Here is a 25888-nt window from a genome sequence, read left to right as displayed (position 1 = left end):
CCTGGCACAGGTTGCGGGGCAGAGAGAGTTGCCAGCCCTAATCATGGCGGGTTGGGGGAAAGCCCCTGAGACCCTGAGAATTTTGGGGGATAGATTATTATTTAATCTGATCGGCATCCTGCTCTCTGTGAGCCAGCTTTACTGGCATCTTTAGGTCCCACCCCTCAAACTGATGGCATGAAACACATCACCTTGTGCATTTCTGACAAAGTGCCATTAGTTCTGGAGAAAAATTCCATCTGTTTTACTGAAGATAAACACTCCGGTTTTCAATCAGACCCTGAGAACGCAATCTTACTGTCCGTTCATATCCCTCCCCCCGCTGCAGCCAAAATGGAAAATTTGACAACAAATCAAATCCCCATTCTCTGAAGCAGGATAAGAAAATCCCACTGGCGTGAATGGTTAGAAAATTCCAGCCTAACACTTTGATTTTTTTTGGTAAGATTCCTTCAGTAGTGAATGCAGTGGTGATGGAACATTCAGCAGTATATTGCTTAGCTTTAATGAATGTGGTTACATTAATGTAGAGTTGTCACTGGACAGATTTGGTGAAGTAATGTGGCACTTGTGATCATCTGAAGTATTTGCACAGAATATTTAAAATGTGTAGGATGTAAAAGTAAAACAAGGGAAGGGAAATGGGATGAAGAAGGGAAGGAAAAAAACTAAATAGATAAGTACGAACTGGTAAAAGGGGAAGATTTGATAGGAGATGAACTGAAGTAATAGTATTTGCACAGTGGTTAGCAGTGATGCCTCACGGTATCAGGGACTAGATTTTGATTTCTGGCTTGGGTCACTGTCTGTGTGGAGTTTGCACATTCATCCCATGTCTGCGTGGGTTTCTTCTGGGAGCTCCAGTTTCCTCCCATGATGTGTAGGTTAGGCGGATTGGCCAAAATAAAATTACCCCTTAGTGTCATGGGGACTAGCTCGGGTAAATGCATGGGGTTATGGGGATAGGGCCTGGATGGGATTGTGGTTAGTGCAGACTCATTGAGCCTTCTGCACTGTAGGATTCTATAATTCTCTGATTCTAAACACAGCAAATCTGCTTCAGATGCATTCAGAGACTGGCATGAGTGGACAAATTGACGCGTCACCACTAGAGAGAGACACTACTGATCTCTGCATTTATTTGTCTGTCCCTCTGATCAAATAAGTCATAAATATTTCTATTAAAGTCATCCGATTTCTGGAATTAGTGCTGAAAGCAGACAATTGTTTCCATGGTACACAGACTACAAAATGTGCTGCAGACTACTGTTGCAGAGCAAGTATTGATTACAAGTACCATTTGAGGTTCCATTGTCAAAATAGAAATATAGTTGTGCAGTAATGCTACAATAATGTGATTACAGCTAATATTGTGCTACTAGAGATTGAGCTTTATCATTATTCTGTGGACAATTATAGTATATGCATGTATGAATCTGCATCAATAAAGTAATGGTAAGGATATTGAGATGAACCTTTTGAATGTCTCTGATGAGCTCGATGTGTGTTGGAGTTCCACAGTGACTCTCATGACTTGTTGGTTATCTCCCCATTGCTGTTTTTTAACTTCAATTAGCTTCATGTGGGGTGATTCCATTTCAGAAATTGGAGGGCAGGTTGTTCATGGAAAATCAGCCAACAGAGACGGACAAAGGTACAACCTTGCACTGCTGGCCGTCATGACAACTGCCCAACATGGCTCTGATGCGCAGAGATTTTGGAATCGAGGTCAACAAGCGAGACCCAGCAACCTGCCTGAATATGGCCTATGAGCAAATGAGAATGGAAACAGGTTAGTTGACAACCTCATTCAGGCATCAGTCTGGAACTTCCAAGCCAAGGAGCAGGAACTACTCTGGGGGTTAAACAAAGCGATAAAGCAGAGGTGGCGACACAGTAGGAAGCTCGTCAAGGGCATACATAAAAAAAAGGTGCAAGGATCAGAAGGATGCTCAGCTTTTGACGCCCAGTTACCATTGAAGGAGCAGAATTATCGGAACAAGTTGTATGTGGGTATGTGGGGAGGAGTGGTTGGGGGGGGTGCGGGGTGGATGTGGTGAAGTTGAGCCTGGTGAAATTATGGGGGCACAGAGAGGTCTTCAGGAAGTATTTCCGGTGCAGCTGACAACAATGAAAGCAGCATATGAACATGGGATTAAACTACTTGTAATTGAGGACAAGTAGCAGTGAAGATAAGTATATAGATCCCCAGGCATGAGAAGAGCAGAGGAGATGAATGAGGTCAGGAAGGTAACAAAGGCCATACCGTCACCATCTATTTAATCACCAAGTTTAAGCTATCAGAATATGGGATAAAGCAATGCTGCAGACTCTGCCTATCACAATGCCCTCATTGAGGAACTTGCAAAACTCATGGTAGTCATTGTCATGCACACTCTGGATCATTCCAAGAATCAGTATGGGACCTTGGTGATGGCTCTCAAATGATAGCAATGTTGCATCTTGCATGTGCTGTTTCAACAAGGGGGGATTACACCAATACAAACAGCCAGTGGGATTTGCCACAAAAAATGGATTTCATCCAGATGCAGTACAACATCTATTACACCCAGATAGCCTTAAAGGCACCAAGCAAGTGAGGTCCACAAACAGGAAGGGCTTCCACCATCCTCTGGCAATTGAAGATGCCTCTGCTTTTCATGGTAACAGCAAGACTCTGTGGATAGGGTGGCATGGTGGCACAGTGGTTAGCACTACGCCTCACAATGCCAGGGACCCGGATTCAATTCTGGCCTCAGGTCACTGACTATGTGGAATTTGTACAATCTCCCTGTGTCTGCCTGGGTTTCCTCCAGGTGCTTTGGTTTCCTCCCACATTCCAAAGATGTGCAGATTAGGTTGATTGGCCATGCTAAATTGACCCTACTGTCAGTGGAATTAGCAGGGTAAAAATGAGGGGTACAGGCATAGGGCCTAGGTGGGAATGTGTTGCAGCAGACTCAATGGGCCAAATGGCCTCCTTCTGCATTGTAGGGATTTTATGATTCTATGATGGTTTCTAGAAGATAGTATCCCTTCAGTAGATAGCTATTGACACCTTTACATAGCCCTGCAAAGTTAACAGAGCCACAGCTGAAGCTTACAATGACCACCATTGAACAGGACATTGAGCTTCTGAAGATGTGTTTCCAATGCCTGAATTGGTCAGGTGACACCTTACAGTAGATTCCTCCAAGTGTCTGTACTGGTCTGAAGTAATTAACGTATACTGGTCTGCAACTTCCAGGTTCCTAGTGACGAATATGGGGGTGGGGGGGGGGGGTGGCGGTTTACTGCAAAGTTGCACTCAGGAATCCTTCTCAGAAGTTCCCAGGTAAGGGTTTATCTGGCAATTGTTCAGGGGCACTAAGTTCCCCTGGACAATTGCGTTCTGCTGGAAACCATCTAGCAAAGTGATTTAAATCGCCTACTTCAGATTGTTCTGCCAGTTTTACACCAATATTTACTGTCAAAGAGTTAGAAGTGGTAAGACCACTTCTAACTTCAACATAATTTTAAACCCCCAAACCAATCCTGCAAGGGATAATCACAACTCCCTGACTAATCACCACCACCTGAGTATTCCCAAACACTCTCAAGCCCCCCCATTCATACAATTCCCCCCAGTACCCAATCCCCAGCTGTGGGGGATTCCAATCCCTCCCCCTCCAAACCATAGACCTAACCTTAAATGGTTCCCACGTCATTCGACTCAACTCAACTGCCCTCCTGACTCCCCGCACTCTCCTTTCTCTAACTGATCCCCTCTGACTCGAATCCCAGCCCCCACCAACCTCCAAATTAACCACCAGACTCACTAAACTAGCCCCTGGATTACCAGTCTATTAACAATCCCACTCCACCAAACTCTTCCCTCTAGGGTGTCTTTGCCTTCTGAAATGTTGGTGATTTGAGAGATGAGGAAACGGGACCTGGAGGGTGAAACAGCTCTTGGCTATGTGAATGCAGTGTCCAGCCCATCAAACTTCATTTTGCAGGAGTGTTGCCTGAATGTTTGTGGAATGGGCTTCAAGAACTGTACGTATAAAACACATGATATAAAGAACAAATCGTGGATAGAAAATGTGCAGGAAATCCAACAACACCTGGACACTAATGGCGTGCTCAACTTCTTCAGTGCTGTTAAGAGGTGATCTATGGCCTAGTCACCAAAGATCCCACCCCATTAAGAACCAAGCATGGAGGGAAGCTCATCACCTCAGAAAGGTAGTCAGTACTTATAGGAGACAACAAAATTATTGGGGAGGATTCCTTGAGTCAGGATTTATTCCCACTTGGAAATAAGTGGGCTTATTAGTGAGAGGCAACATGGTTTTGTGAAGGGGAGGTCGTGTATCATGAATTTGATCGAGTTTTTTGAGGAAGTGACGAAGATGATTGATGAGGGTAGAGCAGTAGATGTTGTCTACATGGACTTCAGTAAGGCCTTTGACAAGGTCCCTCATGGCAGACTGGTGCAGAAGGTGAAGTCGCATGGGAGCAGAGGTGAGCTGGCAAGGTGGATACAAAACTGGCTCAGTCAAGAAAGATAGAAGGTAGCAGTGGAAGGGTGAGTTTCTGAATGGAGGGCTGTGACAAGTGGTGTTCCTTAGGGATTAATGACGGAACTTTGCTGTTTGTAATATATATAAATGATTTGGAAGAAAACGGAACTGGATTGATTAATAAGTAGGCAGATGACGCAAAGGTTGGTAGATTTGCTGATAGCGATGAGGACCACCAGAGGATACAGCAGGATATAGATCAGTTGAAGACAGGTCAGAGAGATGCCAGATGGAGTTTAATCCGGACAAATGTGAGGTAATGCATTTTGGAAGGTCTAATACAGATAGGAAATATACAGTAAATGACAGAACCCTTAAGAGCATTGATAGGCAAAGGGATCTGTGTGTACAGGTAAACAGGTCACTGAAAGTGGCAATGCAAGTGGAGAAGGTAGTCAGGAAGGCTTACGGCATTATCGCCTTCATCGGCCGGGGTATCAAGCTTAAAAATTAGCAAGTCATGTTGCAACTTTAAAGAACCTTAGTTAGGCCACACTTAAAATATAGTGTTCAATTCTGGTCACCACACTACTAGAAGGATGTGGAGGCTTTGGAGAGGGTACAGAAAAGATTTACCAGGATGTTGCCTGGTATGGAGGACATTAGCTATGAGGAAAGGTTGGAGAAACTTTGTTTGTTCTCTCTGGAGCAACAGAAGTTGAGGGGAGATCTGATAGAAGTCTACAAGATCATGAGAGGCATGGACAGAGTGGATAGTCAGAACCTTTTTCCCAGAGTGGAAGAGTCAATTACTAGGGGGCACAGGTTTAAGGTACGAGGGACAAGGTTTAAAGGAGATGTACGAGGCACATTTTTTATACAGAGAGTACTGGGTGCCTGGAACTTGTTGCCGGGGGAGGTAGTGCAAGCAGATACAGTAGCAACTTTTAAAGGGCATCTTGACTAGTACATGAATAGGATGGGAATAAAGGGATATGGTCCCCGGAAGGGTAGGGAGTTTTAGTTAAGTCAGGCAGCATTGTCGGTACAGGCTTAGAGGGCTGAAGGCCCTGTTCCTGTGCTGTAATTTTCTTTGTTCTTTATTCCTAATCGCGAGGTACTGCCTAAGAAGAAGGTTGAGCCTTGTGAAAACAGCAGCTAGTCCTCAACCTTCCATGTGTTCCAATAAATTACCTCATTTGTAGTAAATACAAATTAAACTTGCCACAGAAAGTTTAACAGCATAAATAACCTATAAAACAAGGTGATAATTGTTAATGCAATGCTAATCAATCTTTCTACCCCAAAGGTTAAATTGCTTTGTTAATGCTTTGATTTTTTTCCCTTACTTTCTCTTTCTGTCTCTCTCAATCTATCCTTTCTTCCCCTTTCTATTTTCCTTTCAGTCAGTAACTTGACTCCGATTCAAAAGCAAAATATTGTAGGTGAATGTGTAAGCTGAGGTCAAATTGAAATTAAGACAGGAAATGATGGAAATATTCAACAAGTCCGACAGTATTTGTTGGTAGAGAAGCAGAGTTAACATTCTGTCAGTTCTCTGTTTGGCTCTAATTCAGTAAAAAGTCTGACAACACCAGGTTTTAGTCCAACCTATAGGTTGGACTAAAACCTGGTGTTGTCAGACTTTTTACTGTGTTTACACCAGTCCAACGCCGGCATACCCACATCATGGCTCTAATTCACCATATTTCATTCTTAGTCAATCCTCAGTTTATTTCTCTATTTGTAAATCTCATTTTTGAAGGAGATAGAGTGTTGGCCTAATCATTCACTAAGGTTCCAGATGTCATGTTGCCCTGGCCATTATCAGATCACACTTCCAACAGTTTGCAGCTTTTACTAATATCGTTCTTCTGTATGAAAAATAATCCTGAGACTACTCCACCTTTAGTTAATACAGATCAGGATTAGCTCTCCTGGGGGATGGACATGAAAATTGTCAAACTAATTGTTTCTGATAACTATCCAATAATCAGTACTGTAAATATGCATGTGCAGACACTGGATTAAGCTCAGATATAATTCCCCTCTATGCTGGAAATTCAAGGGACACTACTCTATTTAGACCCTAACAATGTGCAGATAGAACTTAGCATCAGCTAATGTTTTTTGATCAAATGTTACATGGCAGTCAGAAATTTCTAAAAACCCATCACCACCAGCAGGCATAACAAGTACTGCAGGTACACATGGGTACTTTCAAAAAGCATTATCTATAACCATTGAGCTACATCGTTTTTGGTACATTTTGAAATGTTATACATCTATATTTGAATGAATATTTTCTAAAATACAGTGCTGTGACGCTAATTTCCAGTCATTGTTTAGCAAATTCTGTTTCTTTTTTCAACAATTTTGTTTGTTTTCTTTCTTTACTTCTAATACAGCTTCTAAAAATATATCGCTATTGGCACCAAGGATGAAATGTTACACTGAATCAATTGTAAAATGATCTGGAAAAGGGGCTAGGCATTAAATGAACCACATGTTGCCAATGAAAGCTTCTGCTCAATTATAGCCAATATTCCATGCTGTACTCTGAGATAAAAGTTCAGGCAATATCAAGCTCTGAAAAAATGGTGTTCACTAAAACAAGTCTCAGCAATTTAATGTATAATTTTATAAGCACACGGAAGCTGGTTGTAACATCATTTTGGTCCATAAACGCCCATTAAATAAAAATGGGATTGTCATCTGACTCCATGGTATAGATTCCTGCTTCCCAAACTTGGAACAGTTAGTAATATCCAAATGAGATATGACCTTGTATGATCTGGGCTAAACTTGTCTCAGGTATTCATACCAATTTCATTCAAAATTGCCATTGTCAACAAACCTACAAGATATAAGTGAGAAGCAACCCAATAAGATTTATCATAACATAGCTGAAACTAGGCAGAATCGTTATGGCGTTGGGAAAGACAAGAAGCTTTGCACAATCTGCTTTTCATTAAAACATTGTGAGACATGTGATGATCTGCTTTCAGAAAATAATTGCTGTTTTGTCCCTTTGGGGTAAATATTTACAGGGAGGAAAAAATACACTGCCTCTAAAAAGATATTTTGTCTGTTTCTATCCTCAGATGTACCCATCATAGTGTTTAATGCAATTTTGATATTATGCGATCTGGTTCATGTCTATATAATTAAAATAAAAATTTAATTTCTCAGATTGCTTCTTGGGCAGATGCTACTTCTATGCTCCATTTCTATGGCTTGCTGGTATTTGCTGTCTGTAGCAATAACAAATTTATGTGCCAATACAACGACTTCTTTAATTATTCACAGCTTCATTTGATATTTACTGGTTCCACAGACATCCTCCCTTATCAATACCTGCTTCAAGTATGCCTCCTGCCTAGTAAAATGATTGAACAGATAATTGCAAAGCGTTACGTTAATTTTATGATGTGGTGTGCTGTGACATGTGTGGTGGGGTTCTTTTAAAGCAAAATTACTTAGAAGTGCATCTTTGAAATGTTTAATTTTCACTTTTGATGTGAATATCCATTTTTAACTTTTATTCCTATTTTGATTTTATTTTACCCTCCTGTGCTCTGGCTGAATTAAGACTATGGTGGAGTTTTTATTGCCACAATTTACATTTTAGAATATACTTATTACGTAAGGTATTAAATCAAAATCAAAGATTTTGACATAAATGCAATACAAAATCTGTAATAATAAAGACTCAGATTCTAAACTGATCTGCGCTATTCTAATACTTTGGACGCAGGACAGGATAAACTGAAGAAGAAGCAGATTAGTTATAAAAATTGGATGTCAGAGATATTTAGAAAAGTAGTGTGGTGTGATATCATTATGCAAAAGGAAACTGCACCCAGTAATGGACTGCCATAAAATTGTATTTTTCTGCAAATAGCAAAGACTCTGCAATAATTATATCTTGTTAGTGTCTGCATCCTTCTATTTGTGATTTATGCTTTGCTGCACAGATGACAAGTAAGCATGAAAAATTGACATACTGAGTGCTAATAAATGTGTCTAATATTTAGATCTGCCTGAAAATACTTTACATTCCAAACTTAAATCAAAGCATTCATCACTTTCCTTGCATATTGCCATATATTTCAGCATTGAAGCAAAATGCGATTTGTTTTTTCCAAAGTAATAACTGGCACAGAGGAAGCATTTGTTTTTTTTCAACTGAGCTCTCATAATGACAAAATGTCATTCTTGGATAGAATCGCTGGTAATGTCAGCAGCAAGCCATGAGAACCTGCTTGTAAAACAATGCATAATATAGAGGAAAATGACATTTATCTTTTTACCCTAATCTTTAATTTACTTTAATTCAGTTAAGCTTTTTATTATCCACATAAATATTACTTTATTAATGTAGCAAATTATTTATGAGGTTAAAATCTCTTCTACCTTTTGAGTCCAACACACAATCATCTCCCAAATCTTCCTCCTATTTATTAGTGTCATAAGTAGGCTTACTTTAACACTGCAATGAAGTTACTGTGAAAATCCCCAAGTCGCCCCACTCCAGTGCCCGTTCGGGTACACTGAGGCAGAATTTAGCATGGGTAATGCACCTAGTCAGCACATCTTTCGGACTGTGGGAGGAAACCAGAGCACCCAGAGGAAACTTACGCAGGCACGGGGTAAGCGTGGAGACTTTGCACAGGCAGTGGCCCAAGCCGGGACTCAAACTTTGGATCCCTGGCATTGTGAGGCAGCAGTGCTAATCACTGTGTCACTGTGCCGCAGAGTGAACAAGTGGGGCATAGAGAATGGTTTGAGCTGCTATTACAGCAGCTCTGCCACAGCCAACAGAAGGTTCAGTAAGCCAGGATGTACTTGAGTAGAGCAGTTTTCCCTTTCCTGATGTTGCGCCTTACAACAAAAGAAAACCTCCTGCAGTCTGGATAACAACTACCTGTATTTTGTATAGGAGGACTGCCACGTCTGAATTCAGTCCAGTGAATGAGTTTATAATGTTTTGTTGCCTGCTCTTGAGACACAAATGCATCTGGTGCAATTTTAAAATTGTCTAAATAAATGCAACATTGATACTCATTCAAAATACAGGAAATGACTGGTTATATTGGTTATAACAATCATATTGTTAAAAAGGGTTTTCTGTGGTTGCGAATTATAAAGTATTTTGGTTATGAACTTCACAGTTTGGGACTGGTTTAAGGGATCAACCAGTCTTGTTCTGCCTATCATTTTTCTGTATTCATACGCTCAATTGCTGGCCATACATTTAAAAACCTTTCATATTTCACGGAAGAGTCTGCTAGCAATATCCATAGGAATTGCAACCACTGAAAGGTTTTCACCCCTGCCACAGTACAGAAATGGCTCTTATCAAAGTCACAGATCCCATCTTAAGTGACTGTAGCTAAGGTAAGCTAATCCTCCTTGATTTTCTTAACCTCTCTGTGGTCTTTAATATAGTTGACCTGACCACTCACCTCTAATGCCTTCCCTTCCTGTGTTTAGCTGGATGGGACTGACCTCACTTGGTTCTTATATCTATTTGGTCACCAATGGTAGATCAATGATATTATGTACTGCTGTTGGCATATGTTAGGAAGCTGGGAAAGGAATTCACAAGATGTTCTTCAAACCACGATTTTATCAACTGATGGAACAGGACCCAAGGACCAAAATTCTTGTTCCTAATTTATATGTCCCTATGCATATTTGTATATAGATAGTAATCTCTGGATTATTGATGGCTCCACATGCTGAAGAATACAGAAAAAGGTGGATAATATTGCTGAATGTGTGATTGGAAAGGTATATAGGAGGGAGGACTTCAAATTTACTGAAGATGAGAGAAGCATTGCTTTGTTCTCGCTGCAAGTCTTCATCATTTTTCTTCAGAGTCAGGCCAAAGGCTTAAGCCCCAGAATGGAAAATGTGCAACCTAACAGTTAGACAGTGGTGGCACAACATCATTGGTTTGACCTTACACCCATTGTGGGAGACCTCACCACCTGCTACTCCCACTCGCCCCTGGAACGAGAGGCGATCAGGGTATCCCTTGCTTGCCGTTATGTTCCCCCTACTCACTACTTGAATGACACATCGACATTCTTGGGGTTTAGTATTCAAAAGTGTTCTAGCCCTTGTCTCCAGACTGTGCAAGTAGATCTAGCTCTGGATATTAAACTGGCATGCTGGACTCCTCCAAGATTAGTCAGTGAGTCGCTCTGGCAACAACATTCATATTGATAAGACACAGCTGAATCAGCATTTCAAACAACTCTCTAGAGGGAAACCTCATTCTTCCAGGTCTTTAATGGTTAAACAATCTTGCATGAGAATAATATATGCCCTTTTAATGCTCTACCTGACTGTCAGAGTTTGCAGAGAAATGGATTTAAACTTCCTTTCCAGTGGTCTCCTCTGGCCTCGTACCATTGACAGAGTGAGGGTTTCAGGTTTTATTACCTCTCCCGCAAGTGACAAGGTCTTTATGCCTCATGAGGCAGGGTATCTCCTCATCACCGATACCTCCTCAGTCTGGCCTCTCACAAAGCAGGATCCCAGGAACTCCTACTCAAACCCGGTACTGCCTCTCTGTTGTGGCCGCCTCCCACCCACTTTGCAGCTCCCAACACGGAAGGGCACCCACTCAGCAGTTACTTGAACACAAACGTAGCACGGAGGGACTGAGAAGTGATGCCTTCTTGCCGGCCAACACACCCCCTTGAAGCAAGGAGTGACCCAACATAAAGGAAATGCAAGGCTAATGAGTGACACACATACACACTGCCCCCAACACCGATCCACTCCCTGGATGGTTACAGTGACCCCCCCAAACCCTGCCGAGTCCAGAGCTGCAGTTCTCTTTGTCCCCAGCATTCTCCCTGGTGCCCCTTGAGTCTTAGAGTGCCTGAGAATTATTGGCTGCCTGAGCACTCATGTCCGATATCCCCCTCGAAAGTGAAATCAGCAGCTTCACACTTATGTAGACTGGTTGGAAATGGTACTGGCATTGTGTCACACTGGCGCCAGCTGACTATTCGGTGCAGCCTCAATATCCAGAGTGAGCGCTCAAGAATGAGACGCTGATGCATTCGAATAAGGTTCGCACCCTTCCCCAGCACATTTCACATCTCTCCACATTTTGAGCCTATGTTGCCATTCCCGTGCAGACTCTGGGTCAAGATCCTGCGCAGAGAAAACAAAGTTTAATAAATAGACAAGAAAAGGGAGTGTTCAGTGATTAGTGGTATATATGTCAATACAAGGGGCCTAGTAAATAGGAAAATGAGCTGAGTGCACAGAAAAACACTTGGTAGTATGATATTACTAAAACGTGGCTTAAAGAAGAACAGGTTACTTTGCTGGTTACAGGGTTCTCAACGTGATGGGGGTATTAAAACGAGGAACAGCTTTCACAAGATTGGTTAAAAAAAACAATTACAGCTGTGAGGAGGGAGTATATGTTAGAGGGAATATCAGATGAGGCCATACAGGTTCACCTGGGGAGCAAAAAAGGACCAATCACATTGTTGGGAATACATTATAAACCCTCCAAAATTAGAAGAGGATAGAATAATAAATATGTATGCAATCTGCTGAGAAGGGCAATCATAGGGGATTTAAACCATCCTCATATCAGCTGGAATTCTCTAACCTCGCTCACGGCTGGGGTTTCCCAGTCCCGCTACAGTGAATGGAATTTTGACTGAGCGTCAAATTCTCCATGCTCACCAGTAGCCATGGTAGGGCTTGCAAAACTGGAGAATTCCAGCCATTACTTGGGATAAATTCAGTCTAAAAGGCAAGAGGATGCAGAGTTCTTAAAATGCATTTAGGACATTGTTTTTTGCCAGAACGTGTGCAACAAGTGAAGGGAAAATTTTGGATTTAGATGTGGAGAATGAATCCAGGCAGGTGGAAGAAGTTATCAATGGAAGAACCAACTGGTAATGATCATAATTCAGTTAGATTTAGCATATTAATGGAAAAGGAAATAAAGAGACTGAGTAGAAGTTTTAAATTTGGAGAACACGCAATTCTAATTAAACTAGGATGTGATTTGACAAAAACTGGACTAGAAGCAGCTACTTGAACATTAATCAGTGTCAGAGCAGTGGGAGGTATTTGAGGAGGAGATGGAGCTCAGAAGAAATGTGTTTCCAGAAAGGAAACGTCTGGATCAGTCCCTACCCCCACGCTCCATACCTCCCCACACCTCCCTCAGGATGTAAAGTGCATACAGAGTAAGATAAAGCAAAAAAAAGGAAGCTTATGTCACTTGCTACCAGTTCAGGACTACAGGAACCCTAAAGAAATACAGGAAGTGCAGAGGCGGAATTATAAAGGAAATTAGAAAAACATGAAAGATTACTGCCAAGTAAAAGGAAGGAGAAACTCAGGATGTTTTATTAATGCATAAAGAGCAAGAGGATAACTAAGGGAAGAGTGTGCCAATAAGGAATGATAAAAGTAACATGTGAAAGAAGAAGTGTGCATGGTTCTTATTAAATACATTGCATCTATCCTCACAAAAATGGGGGACAATGAAGGAAGTATAATTAAGGAGGAGGAATGTGAAATATTGGAAGGTGTGAAGATAGTGGAAGAGGAAATACTAAGGTGTTTAACATCTATAAATCACTAGGTCCAGATTAAACGCATCTCAGACTCTTAAGGTAAACAAGGGAGGAAATAGTGGAGGAATCGACCATCAGTTTCCAATCCTCAGTAGCTAAATTCTAATAAGGTGTTGTTCAAAAAGGGAACAAATTCCAAAGCAGTCAGCCTAACGTCGATGGTGAGAAAATCGGTGTAGAGAATTCGAAGGAACGGTATAAATCGTTATTTAGAAAGGCCCCATTAAGAAAGTCAGCATGGATTTGATAAGGGAAGGTTGTGTTGGACTAACTTAATTGAATATTTTGAGGAGGTCACAAAGAGTGTTGATGAGGGTTTATTAGCAAGACTTTTGACAAGGTCCTACATGTACATTGGCCACTAAAGTAAAAGACCTTGGAATCCAAGGGAAATTGGCATATTTAATACAAAATTGACTCGGAGACAGGAAGCAAAGATTGACAGCTATTTTTATGACAGGAAGGTTGCATTCAGTGTGGTTCTTCAGGGCTCAGTATTGGTTCCCTTGTTGCTCATGGCATATACCAATGATTAAGATTTAAATGTAGGGCTGTGATTAAGAAGTTTTCAGATAATGCAAAAAATAGCCATGCAGTCAATGGTGAAGAAGAAAGCTATTCTTGCTGCAGGAAGATATCAATGGAATTGATCAGATGGCAGGTAAGTGGCAAACAGAATTCAATTTGAAGGAGTCATGTGAGGTCATGCATTTTGAGAGGATAAACCAGTTAAATGCTAGAAAAGGCAGAATACTCAGAAGTGCAGAATAACAGAGAAGCTTAGAATGCAGGTCCACAACATCCTGAGGGTTACAGCTAACCTGAAATTAACTGGACTAGCCATATAAATTCTGTAATCAAAGGCTAGGAATCCTGTGGTAACTCACCTGCTAACTCCCCAAACACTGTCCCGCCATCTACAAGGCAGAAGTCAGGAGTATGATGGAATCCTGTCCACTTGCCTGGATGAGTACAACTCCAATAACACTCAACAGCATTCAAGACAAAGCAGTTTGATTATTATCCCTTCCACAAATGTTCAATCTCTCCACCACTGGTGAACAATGGCAACTGTGTGCACCATTTGCAAGATGCACTACAGGAACTCAACAAGGTTCTTTCGGCAGCACCTTCCAAACTGATGATTACTACCATCTAGAAGGACAGGGGCAGCAGATACCTGGGAACAGCACCCACTTGGAGGTTCTTCTTCAAGTCACTCACCATCCTGACTTGAAAATATATAACTGTTCCTGGGTCAAAATCCTGGAACTCTCTCCCTAACAGTATTGTGGGTGTGCCTACACCTCAAGAGCTGTAGCGGTTCAAGAAGGCAACTCTCCACCTTCTGAAAGGTAACTAGGGATGAGCAATAAATGCTGGTTTAGCCAACAATGCCCATATCCCATAAATGAATTTTTAAAAATCCCTGATGGTAACAAGATATTAGATAAGGCTGCTATGAATATAGGATACTTTGCTTTATTGGCCAAGGCTAAGAATATAAAAGCAAGAAGATTAAACTATTTATGGGATGTTGTCAGGAAAAATGGTGAAAAGCTAATTGTTTTGTTCTACTTCAGGAATAACCTCAAAGGGATTTAACGGCCTGGTATGTTAACAGTTACTAGGTTATTTTTTAGTAAGCAGGGGTAGAATTGGATGATGTTATATAGGTGCAAGTGGGCCATCTTGGTGATGGAGTGGATACATGTGGAACATGACATAATGCTTCCGGAGGATGTCTTGAAGGCAGACTGCTTTGGAGGTCTTCATCTGTGTACCGGCACTATGTGAAGTAGCAAAAAAAAATCAAACGCAAGTCATCCCTCCATTCCTCAACCCTCACGCATCCTGGACATTCTCTCTTCCACCTTCTTCCTCTTGGAAAAAGATGCAAAAGTCTGAGGTCACATACCAACCGACTCAAGAATAGCTCCTTCCTTGCTGCCATCAGACCTTTGAATGTACCTACCTTGCATTAAGTTGATCTTTCGCTACACTCTAGCTATGACGGTAACATTACATTTTACGCTCTTTCATTTCCTTCTCTATGAACAGTATGTTTTGTCTGTATAGCACGCAAGGAATAATACTTTTCACTGTATGTTAATACATATGACAATAATAAATCAAATTAAATCAAAATTTGTTACAGAGCAAGCTGATCAGCAATTACAAGAAAGATTAACATTCCGGATCGTGCTTTTTAAGAGTTCTGATATCCCCGTGTCTTTATCTAACTCAAGTCCAAGAAAATTCCTGGATTGAAAATAAAATTACAAAAAATTACAAGAAATGTACAGTACGGAAAGACAATTTGGCCTAACTGGTCCACAGTGGTGCCTCACATGGGCTTAATGCTACTTTTAGGATGCTGCCTCTCCTCCAAGGATGACAGATGAGCATCACCTTCCTTTAGCACCAGCACCATTTTTCTCTGCTGCACTATGTCGTGCAGGATATAATATCCAATTGCTTTCCTGGGACACGTTGAATGGCATTCCCCAGTCAATTCAGGTAATGGAGTCTCATTTTGACCAAGCCAGTGGTTGCTCTTTTATGGTCTTTGTTTGTGAGATAACTCATGCCATGCCTCTCCTGTGCCACTGTGGTAGGATTCTTCACTGGGATGATTATTTAGATCTTGGGTGCGTCTCCTTTATTCCCCAGACAATGAGCTGCAGAAACTATAACTCCCAAGAGATGAAATGGTCATGGCAACTCCCTGGATACTTAACACGTGCTTACATTACTCTATTGCGGTAGTTACAGAACAGCTGTGTATAAAGGAGTGGAAGTCCTTTCAATTAATTGATATTCAATTAATTGATATTCAGATGGTACGCCAGTTCCATGATGGCATGATGGCCAGAATACTGGATGGTGGAGAATCCTCTAAGGCATTCCCAGTCACCAATGGCATCGAACAGGGCTGTGTGCTCACACCCACACTGTTTAGCATGATGTTTACTGCAATGCTGAATGATGCCTTCCAGAACAGTTTTCCCGGAATCAGCCTCAAGTAGAGTGGATAGGAAGCTTTTCAACTTGAGGAGACTTCAAACTGTTACCAAAGTGAAGGAGACTGTTCTGAGTGACTTCTTCTTTACCGATGACTGCGCCCTGTAGACGGGCTCAGAGCCGGAGATGCAAGTCAGTATGGACAAATTTTCCATGGCTGTGACAACTTTGGACTCACCATCAACATTAAAAAGATCAAAGTCATGCACCAACCTGCTTCTCATGCACCATACACAGAACCCATAATCACAATCACAGGGCAGAAACTACAGGCAGTGGACCAGTTCACTTATCTTGGCAGCACCCTCTCCCAAGCAGTGACTATTGATACAGAAGTCAACAGCAGAATAGCAAAGGCAAGTTCTGCTTTTGGTAGACTGCTCCACTGTATGGGAAGGTTGAGGAATCAGCCCAGCAACAAAACTGAAGGTCTACCAGCGCCTTGGTACTCACTACCCTCCTGTACGCCTGTGAAATGTGGACTGTGTATCAAAGGCATGCAAGATAACGCAATCATTTCCACATGACTTGTCTTTGCAGAATATTACGCATCAGATAGCAAGACAAAGTACCAGACATTGAAGTTCTCTCGAGAGCAAGTCTACCATCAGTCCACATGCTGCTGATGAGAGCACAGACCCGATGGGCAGGTCATGTCATCCGTATGTCAGACAAGCGTATACCCAAGCAGCTCCTTTTTGGGGAACTCTCTGCTGGAAGACGCTTGCATGGAGGGCAGAAGAAACATTACAAAGACACACACAAGGCCTTCCTGAAGTTGCCTGACATAGACACCACTACCTGGGAAATGCTGGCACAAAACCACCCTACCTGGCGCTGCCTCATCCACAAGGGCTGTCAAGCTTATGAAGCAAGGTGCATTGCTGAAGCACAACTTAAGTTCGAGTTGCGTAAGTCCAGAGCCACCAGCGCAACAACTATAATGCCTACATACGTCTGCCCAATATGTGCCAGGACATTCCGTGCCCAAATTGGCCTGATCAGTCATCTTCAGACACACCACATCCAGCCTCAAAATCACTAATGGTGTTGAGGTCCTCATAGGCGATGATGGACGAACAACGTGCCTGGCTCTTCTGATGAAGGCTTTATTGCCACATGAGTGCAACCTATGACCCCTGGACCTGTGGAAATCCCATGGTTTCATTGGTCTCAAAGTTGATGTCGCTGGAACCCCTTACAAATTGTTGGTGACCTGACTGCAACATCTCAAATCAGTAGCTGAGCCCTGGAACGCCCCAACACAAAGTCAGCACCTTGGCGACCATGTGCAATGGATGATGACCAGCTCCTCTTGGGAAGAGGTCTGCTTCCAAGAGGGTACAGGAGTTTGTGACCACCAGGTGTGTAACTTTGAGACTTCAATAGCATTTCAGTTCAGAGAGCTTGAGGAAGCTGATGAATGGCCCTGTGCTTAGGCTATTGCCTCTTTTGAGGTGTGGTCCTGTATCCATTCCCTCTGTTCCATCTAGCTGCAATGTGGCTGTTGAGCTGGAGCATGTACTACTTCCTCTTCAGAGGTCAACCAACTGCAGAATATATGTGTGCCATTCCACAGGGAAGTCGCACAGGCAATGAGGGGAGATGACCCTGAGGGCTATCAAAACCACTTGCAATAACTTGTATAAAGTTGCTGTGTTCAACAAAACCAATGAGTTTTGGTTGAAAGAGCTGCTGCCAGAAGTAGGCTTTTATTGTAGCTGATTACAATTATGTCTGCTTCATCTTTTATACTGCTCATATGAGGTGTTTCACTTTTCCTGCTATACACTCACCTTCTTCAACCTGATGAGTTGCAGACACAGCAATTACTTGTGCGCAGTGGGTGGAGAGGAATTCCCTGCTTTACATGGCTATTTGTTGCTTTTCAAATGACCATAATTGGCTTCCTGCCAGACCCATAGGGATTCCCTGATGGACCCTGAGATATCTAGATGAGGGCAGGATTACCTCAGAGTCCTGACCTGACATCCATTCCTGGAACTTTCTCACTTGTCTTGCTTCCAAATCTGCCTCCGTCAGATTGAGAAACTCTTGTCCCATTATTCTGCATAGTACTCCAAGTGTGGTCTAACCAAAGTTCTACACAAGTTTGGCATAACGTCCCTGCTTTTCAATTCTATTCCTCTGGAAAAGACCTCCACTGATTTAATTGCAAGAACCTATGTAATGAAAAACATTCACTTTTTTAAAAAGCAGAGTCTTTGCCAGATCTGTATACATCGGTCCATGAGCCCATGTGAATGATAGAATCACAGGGATGAAAGACAATGATCTTTTTACACAGTTTCTCATTTATTTTATATAAGTTGCACGTGCAACTTAGCAAAAATGAACAGTGTTTGACTCAATGTGGTTTTGACAACCGAACACTGTACTGGTACTTTTCCAACCATACATTTTCCAACTTTATGTTTGTAATGTGTATACATGATCCTATATATTTATGTATCATCGAGAGGCTGCTGAACTTACAAGATCAAGCCATGTGCCCCTCATTTACTATTAATATATATGGGGTTTTGATTAAGGCAAGTTGAATGGCACTGATACGCTGAATACTTACAGTCTTGGCAGAAGCAAATCGAAGCTCAAGGCATGAAACAGATGTAACAGTTTTGAGTTTGTGATGAATGTTTCAGAGTTTTTCAGACAACAAATCAAAAATGTGAAATGTGAGTTTGGTCTTTTGTATTCGATTGCTTTGCACGGAAGATGTAGAGTAGAGGAAGGAGCAGGTGCAAGAACAGAAGTACTCCCACCACTACTGCTCCTCCTCCTTACACTCTGCAAAAAAGCTAAGGGCAACTACTAATTTAATTTTATATCTACTTTTATGATCTTTGCTTGGCTTATGCATTTACCCAATCACTCCCACCAATGCGTACATTCATGTACAAGGAATGTGTGATAAATTCCATTTTTAATATGATTCAACGATTTTAAAATGCTTCCTGTCTTTTTTTAGATGCAGAGCAATTTTGGCCAATTGGTTCCCCTCATGCAAAGTGAAGCAAGACTGACCGGTAGGATTCCTTCACACTGGTAAGTTTCTCTGGTCCTGCCGGTGGTGCACCCCCTGCCATGGGTTTTCTGGCAGCATAGAGTGCCTCCAATGGGAATCCCCATTGACAGTGGTGGGACCAGACAATTCCGCTACCAGCATGGCCTCCTGCTGCCGAGATAAACGCTGAAGGGATGCCGGAGAATCTCGCCCAGTGTGTGAATTTTCAGTTTGATTCTCCAGTTGGTGTGAGTTCCCCATAGACAGAAAGTGCAGAAGCAGTGGTGGTGGAACACACCACTGATCCCTTGGATGTGAATTAAATGGTACTTGTCACCATTAAAACAGAAGACAAAAAGAAGACGATGGAAGACAGCTTGTGAACTGTGAATTTAATTACTTTGATTTTTGATCTGATTTGATTTATTATTTGTCACATGTATTGACATACGGTGAAAAGTATTGTTTCTTGCACACTATACAGGCAAAGCATACCGTTCATAGAGACGGAGAGAGTGCAGATGTAGTGTTATAATCATAGCTAGGATGTAGAAAAAGATCAACTTAATGCGAGGTAGGTTCATTCAAAAGTCTGTGACAGCAGGAAGAAACTGTTCTTGAGTCAGTTGGTACGTGACCTTAGACTTTTGTATCGTTTTCCTGACGGAAGAAGGTGGAAAAGAAAATGCCTAGAGTGCGTGGGGTCCTTAAATATGCTGGCTGATTTGCCGAGGCAGCAGGAAGTGTAGACAGAGCGTGTACTGAGCCAGTCTCAATGATGGTAACCATAAAGCTATCATCAATTGTAAAGACCCATCTGGTTCACTAATTATTAGAGGAGGAAATCTGTGATCCTTACATGTGACTCCAGACCTATCACAACATGAATGACTCTTAACTGTTCTCTGAAATAACCTAGCAGCTAATTATTTGCGGGATGGGCAACAAATTTCAAAGGTGCCCACATCCCATGAAAAAAAATCATTTAAGTTGCACATGAACACGCTAACTGTTCATCAACAACTGCACAACATACTTATAAGGCCTAAGTGAATATATAAGGAGGGATTCTTTGCCCCCTCCTCCACCCTGCAGCTCTGTGGTGTGTTTCTCGGTAGCAGGAGATGAATTGCCATTGGCCAGCGGCAGGATCTTTTAGTCCCGCTGCTGTCAATGGGTTTCTCATTGAATCCGCCCCACACCTCCAGAAAACCCCGCAGTGGAGGTACACCGTCAGCGAGGCTGCAAGATCCCACCGGGGGAAAGTGGAAAAATTTCATCCAACATTGCAAACACATTCAGAAAATAACACTTAATATTTTCTCAGACTATTGAAATTATAATGATATTTATTTAAAGGCATTATATACATATTTGTCCAAATGCAGTGAAACAATACCCACAAGAAAAATACTAAATCAACATTGGTACACTCACTACGCAGAAGTTCATCGTAAGATCCTTCTTGTAAACATTATGTAAATAAAGCATGCAGTGGGACAAAGTGATGCGCTATCATTAAGTCCAGTAGGAGTGTAGAGAAAGGTCTTAATTCATCCAATATTTAGATAGATAAAATCCTGACTTTTGCCATCATTTTTCATAAAACTTCGAGAAGGGCAGAATATCTACCCATCCAAACCAAGGGTCAGTGGCATAATAAGGGATGTGACCCCGAAGGGGATTCTCAGATGAAGAGATTCCTTAACTGGTAGCTGGACATTAGTGGGTTAGTGTATTGAGAAAAAGCTGGCGTGCCTGCTTCTCCACCTAATGGCATATGCAGTGCAACTACCCTAATTATGTAAATAATGTGATCTCACCTTGCCTCTGCAAGTCTTGACAGGTCAGTGCAGATTCTAATTTCAAAGATCAAATGGCTTTCAGGTCTTGTGTGACCTAAAAGCATGTTTCTCTGAGTGGCAGTGGCTAATTTGCTATCAGTGCTTTTTATTCATAGAATCATAGAATCAACAGTACGGAAGGAGGCCATTTGTCCCCATGAGCCTGCACCAATAACAATCCCACCCAGGTCCTATTCCCGTAACCGCATTTATTTACCCTCCTAATCCCCCTGACACCAAGGAGGAATTTAGCATTGCCAATTAACTGATTCCGCACACCTTTGGACTGTGGGGGGAAACCAGAGCACCCAGAGGAAACCCATGCAGACAAGGGAAGATTGCGCAAACTCCACACCGGTGGTCACCCAAGGCTGGAATCGAATCTGGGTCCCTGGCGCTGTTAGGCAGCAGTGCTAACCACTGTGCTACCGTGCTGCCCCTTTAAATCTCTTTGTTCTCAGCGACTCCTCTGGTTTGTTGCATGATACCTATTGACATTGTCGTGAAAAGTAATGATTGATTGTGAAAGAACTGATTTAAATTTTACCACTTCTGTGAGTAACTAAGGAAGTTTGACCCTCCCCACTCCCCATCCATTCGTCCAGGTATCAGAGCCTTTTCTTTGGAAACTCTAGGATTTATTTACTTCTGATCATAGTTGCTGAATTTGCTGAGCCACATCCTCCCTCTTGTATAAATTGCAGTACATACACAAGATCCATGTGTCACAGTCGTCTGTTCACATTATTTTGTATCTCCTATGTCCTCTGCAACTATTCCTTGTTTCCAAATCACTGCCATTGAAGATAAACAATGGACTTTCATCCATTATTTTCCTTTAGAAAAGGAATCCCAAATTATTAAAAGATCTAGATCTGAAGTGAGATCAACAGAGGTGTCTGTCTTCTCATGTATCTGCTCTGAAATGTTGTTAGTAATGTTCTTTCCCTTCATCTTTGCAAGTAGATTTTCTCTTATTAAGATTTGCTGCAAGATATTTCAAAGAATTATCCGACAATGGGATTTGCAACAACATGATCTCCAATATTCTACTTCCTCAGAACATACAATAAGCAACAGAGTTTAATAAATAATGCTTAGAATGTTCTAGCTACTATATATTTCAACAGATATATTGAGAGCTGGATATCATTAGACACAATAATCATAGGCTTTCCTAATTTGGATTTTCATTACTGAACCTACTCAATGCAGAAATCAGAAAGAGATTCTGATTATGGCTATTAACAATGCAAGCACCAGGACTGAAACTCATTGTGGCATCTGTCAACTTTAAATTTTGTAGAACATTATGAATAGACTTTATTGACAAAATGTTTTATAGTTAAGTTCAAGCATTTCTATGCCAATGACATAGAGTATTGAGCAAGCTCTCATAATATTGCTATTGAAAGATCTAAGAGCATTACAATGAGTAATAATAACCTTTATGTTTTATTGCGTTATATATTAGATAACAATAACACCATTTCAGGCAGTATTATGGTTATTACAGCCCCTGAGGGGATTATTACCAACCTGAGAAGATTTGGTTGGTAATAAAAACCTCAGAAATCGTAATGACCTTAATGACTAAATATGATTATCAATCAATGTGACCTTCTGCACATTTTCTGTATTTGGTTAATCATTTTCTATATTCTCTTTGAATCCTCTGAGTATACATCAGTGTTGTTATAATTACTGCTACCTCACTGGGCCTCACAAATAACTATTGTTTAGCCTTCACAACTGAGGACTGCCTGATTTCTGTCAGCCATCCAACCAGCCAGTTACCATGGTTAAATCATTAGGTCTTTTGATTACAGTTCATTATCAATTGGCACAAATTCTTTGGTCACAAAGATTAAAACACATATTGAAGATGTACATTTCACTTAGATTAATGTAAAACTGTTATTCACCAAGATTTGCTTCTCTGAGGGTTGGGGACTCCTTTTCCATCCTTTTGCTTCATTTCACTCTTAGCTTACTTGGTCTTCAAAATCATCTTGTTTCGAAATAACAAGAGGAGCCAAGAGTGTCCAGATGTAAAGGGAACTGCAGACCCAGCTGGAGGCAATTTTCATCCATACCGCAATCCAACTGCTCGATATACGCTTGAAATCAGGACCATGACTGGATATGGAATGCAAGAAAGCAACTATCAATTAGCATAAAAGCATAGAATCCATACAGTGCAGAAAGAGGCCATTCAGCCTACTGTGTCTGCACTGACCCTCCAAAATACCACTGTACCTAGGCCCACTCCCCTGCCAACCCACCTAACCTGCACATCTTTGGATTTAAAATAAATTTGTTCAGAAATAATTCACCCAAAAACTTTGTGAGCATTATCCCTGGCAGGAAAAGTGGTGAGATTCCCGCTGGGTGGCTCAGTGCAATCCAGATCGCAATCCAGCCAGGGGATTCCCAACGGCAAAGAGATGTGCGGAACCTAAAGACACCGGCTCCTCAGAGATTGGACAACCTAGAAATAGAGCACCCGATCTCCAAACAACCCTAGTGACCACCCAAACCCCCACACTCATCAGCTAACACCTCTGTAACTCGCTGGCATCAACTCCCCCTCTCCCATGCACCCAATTGCCATTGCCACTAGCCACCTGCACAAGTATGCGAAACTGCACTATAGGGTTGCCAAACTGCTCCCACCCCCCACCCACCTTCAGACTCCACTCTCATTCTTGACATCTACAGACTCTCACTTTCAGGCTCCCCCACCATCCCTCTTTTCAGGCTCTGTCCCTTGGCAGTGCCAACCTGGCAATGTCCCCCAGCACCTGGGCAGTGCCAACCTGGCAATGTCCCCCAGCACCTGGGCAGTGCCAGACTGGCACTTGCCCCAGCTCTGCCAAGGTACTGCCCCAGCATGACCCTCTCCACTCTGGGGGATGTATTCAGCTGTCCACCACTGCTGGGGTTCTTTACATTGGTTCCTATTTTTCAAAATCTGCTGTAAATCCTGCTGGGGGAATTCCCTATGTGAAGGGATCTTACAGAAGCGAAGCCCACTAAGTATATGATAATATACTGTAATGGAGTTCCCTTCATTGCATGGCGGGAACTCCGTTCAAGCACTGGCAAGGGAGGGCTGGGGATAATCTAGCTGGGAAATCCTGCTGACGTGAAAGCCATTTTGGGACTCACTTGATTCTCCACAATTCCAACCCACCCAAAAAAGGGGCAGAAAATCTCCCCCAAGCTAAGCCAATATCCCACAGTTTAATTCATGACCATCTTTATAAATAAAATCTAGAGAAAAAACTAAATTTTTCAATCATAGAATCCTACAATGTTGAAGGAGGTTATTTGGCCCATCGCATTGACCACAATCCCATCCAGGCCCTATCCCCATAACCTCATGCATTTATCCTAGCTAGTCCCCCTGATGCTAAGGGGTAATTCTGCATGGTCAATCTATCTAATCTGCACAGTTTTGGACTGTGGGCGGAAACCCACACAGACACGGGGAGAATGTGCAAACTCCACACAGACAGTGACCCAAGCTGGGAATCGAACCTGGATCCCCTTTGCTGTGAGGCAGCAGTGCTAACCACTGTGCCACCATGCCACCATTCTTGCCCCAAAATGAGTACTTTATTTCAGAACTACATTTTCCGTTTATCAGAATAGAAAATTTCTGATTGTATGTCCCCTTATCATCAATAAACAAAAAATATAACATTGTCATTTCTTACGTTCATATTATTCTAAAAAGTCATCAAATTTGATCTACATCAACAGCAACTCCAGACGAACCACGATGAAATCTATCCTTTGGAAGACATTGTATGGTACAATTTGTTTCCTTTGTATATTTTGAATGAATTTATATTAATATAATTTTCATAACCATGTGTCAAATGACCACATATGCAGCAGAAGCTACTGAGCAGAGGAAATAATTCAGAAAATAGCTCAGAGCTCTGAAGAGCTAATTACCTGCCTAACCCTATTGTCTACTGTTTTATTACAAATATCGTCAATACTATTGACATACTTCCATCATACTTAAAGGCCGTGCATTCAATTTATCACAGTAAAACCCTTTCATCAATTTTAAAGCCTAATACAAATAATTTACAACAGCAAATGACTGAATCATCTCTTAATGGACCCGGGGTGGGGCGGGGTGGGGGAGGGGAGGAGGGGGAGATGTATGAGAAGTTGCAACTTTGCTGCTTGGGAGTGGATGAACTATCCATTGAAAAACCCACCTGGTTTTCACTCTATGGATGGCTGATATACTCTGTAAGGCTCTGGGTGGCAAAAATTAATTCTCTGGCTCGACATGTAACATTGTTGCCTTAGGGCTGATTTTCAGGGCCTCTGCCCAGCAGGAATGAGCTGATGGTGAGCTGAAAATGGCAATGCACCATTTACCTTTCCTGTTCCAATTGCAGCCACAGCCTCTGCCCTTTCTTTCAATGATATAAGTGGGCAAATACACAATGTTGGAAAGTAAAATGCAGCCAAAAGAACTTCTCTTTGAGGAATGCTTTCAAGACAAAAGTTTTGAAACTAATCTTGCCAATGGGAGTTCTGACCAGCTACATGCAATTTATGAAGTTAATTCTACCGCTACCTGCCCTGTGTTCTATTGTCAGTATTAATAACCGGCCAGATTTACTACCTGATCTGTAGCAAGTCATCATCATTCCCAGAGCAGATAATGCCTCCACCTGGCCCTCATAGATTTTGCCCCACCCCCACAACATTACCGACACCTTACCCCCTCCACCTACTGCACTACCCAGACTGATTGTGGGCTCTGTCCCCCCAACTGATCTCAAACTAGAGTGGCAGTGGACCCCCCCTTCCCCCATCACTGATCACATG

At 42.0% G+C, this 25888-nt stretch overlaps 1 protein-coding gene across 1 annotated transcript in view; it reads right to left on the bottom strand.

Moving 5' to 3' along the window:
- Positions 1-23010: 23010 nt before the first annotated feature.
- LOC145346991 (serine incorporator 1-like) overlaps positions 23011-25888 on the bottom strand; it is a 64543-nt gene continuing 61665 nt past the window's right edge. Inside the window, exon 10 of the mRNA XM_080194879.1 lies at positions 23011-23164. Coding sequence (XP_080051005.1) covers positions 23011-23164 — 154 coding nt within the window. The remainder of the gene's footprint in view (positions 23165-25888) is intronic.

Source organism: Carcharhinus amblyrhynchos, chromosome 8 (assembly GCF_965287045.1).
Source record: "Carcharhinus amblyrhynchos chromosome 8, sCarAmb.v2.hapA, whole genome shotgun sequence".
Classification (NCBI taxonomy): Eukaryota; Metazoa; Chordata; class Chondrichthyes; order Carcharhiniformes; family Carcharhinidae; genus Carcharhinus; species Carcharhinus amblyrhynchos.
This window is presented reverse-complemented; position numbering and strand designations above follow the sequence as displayed.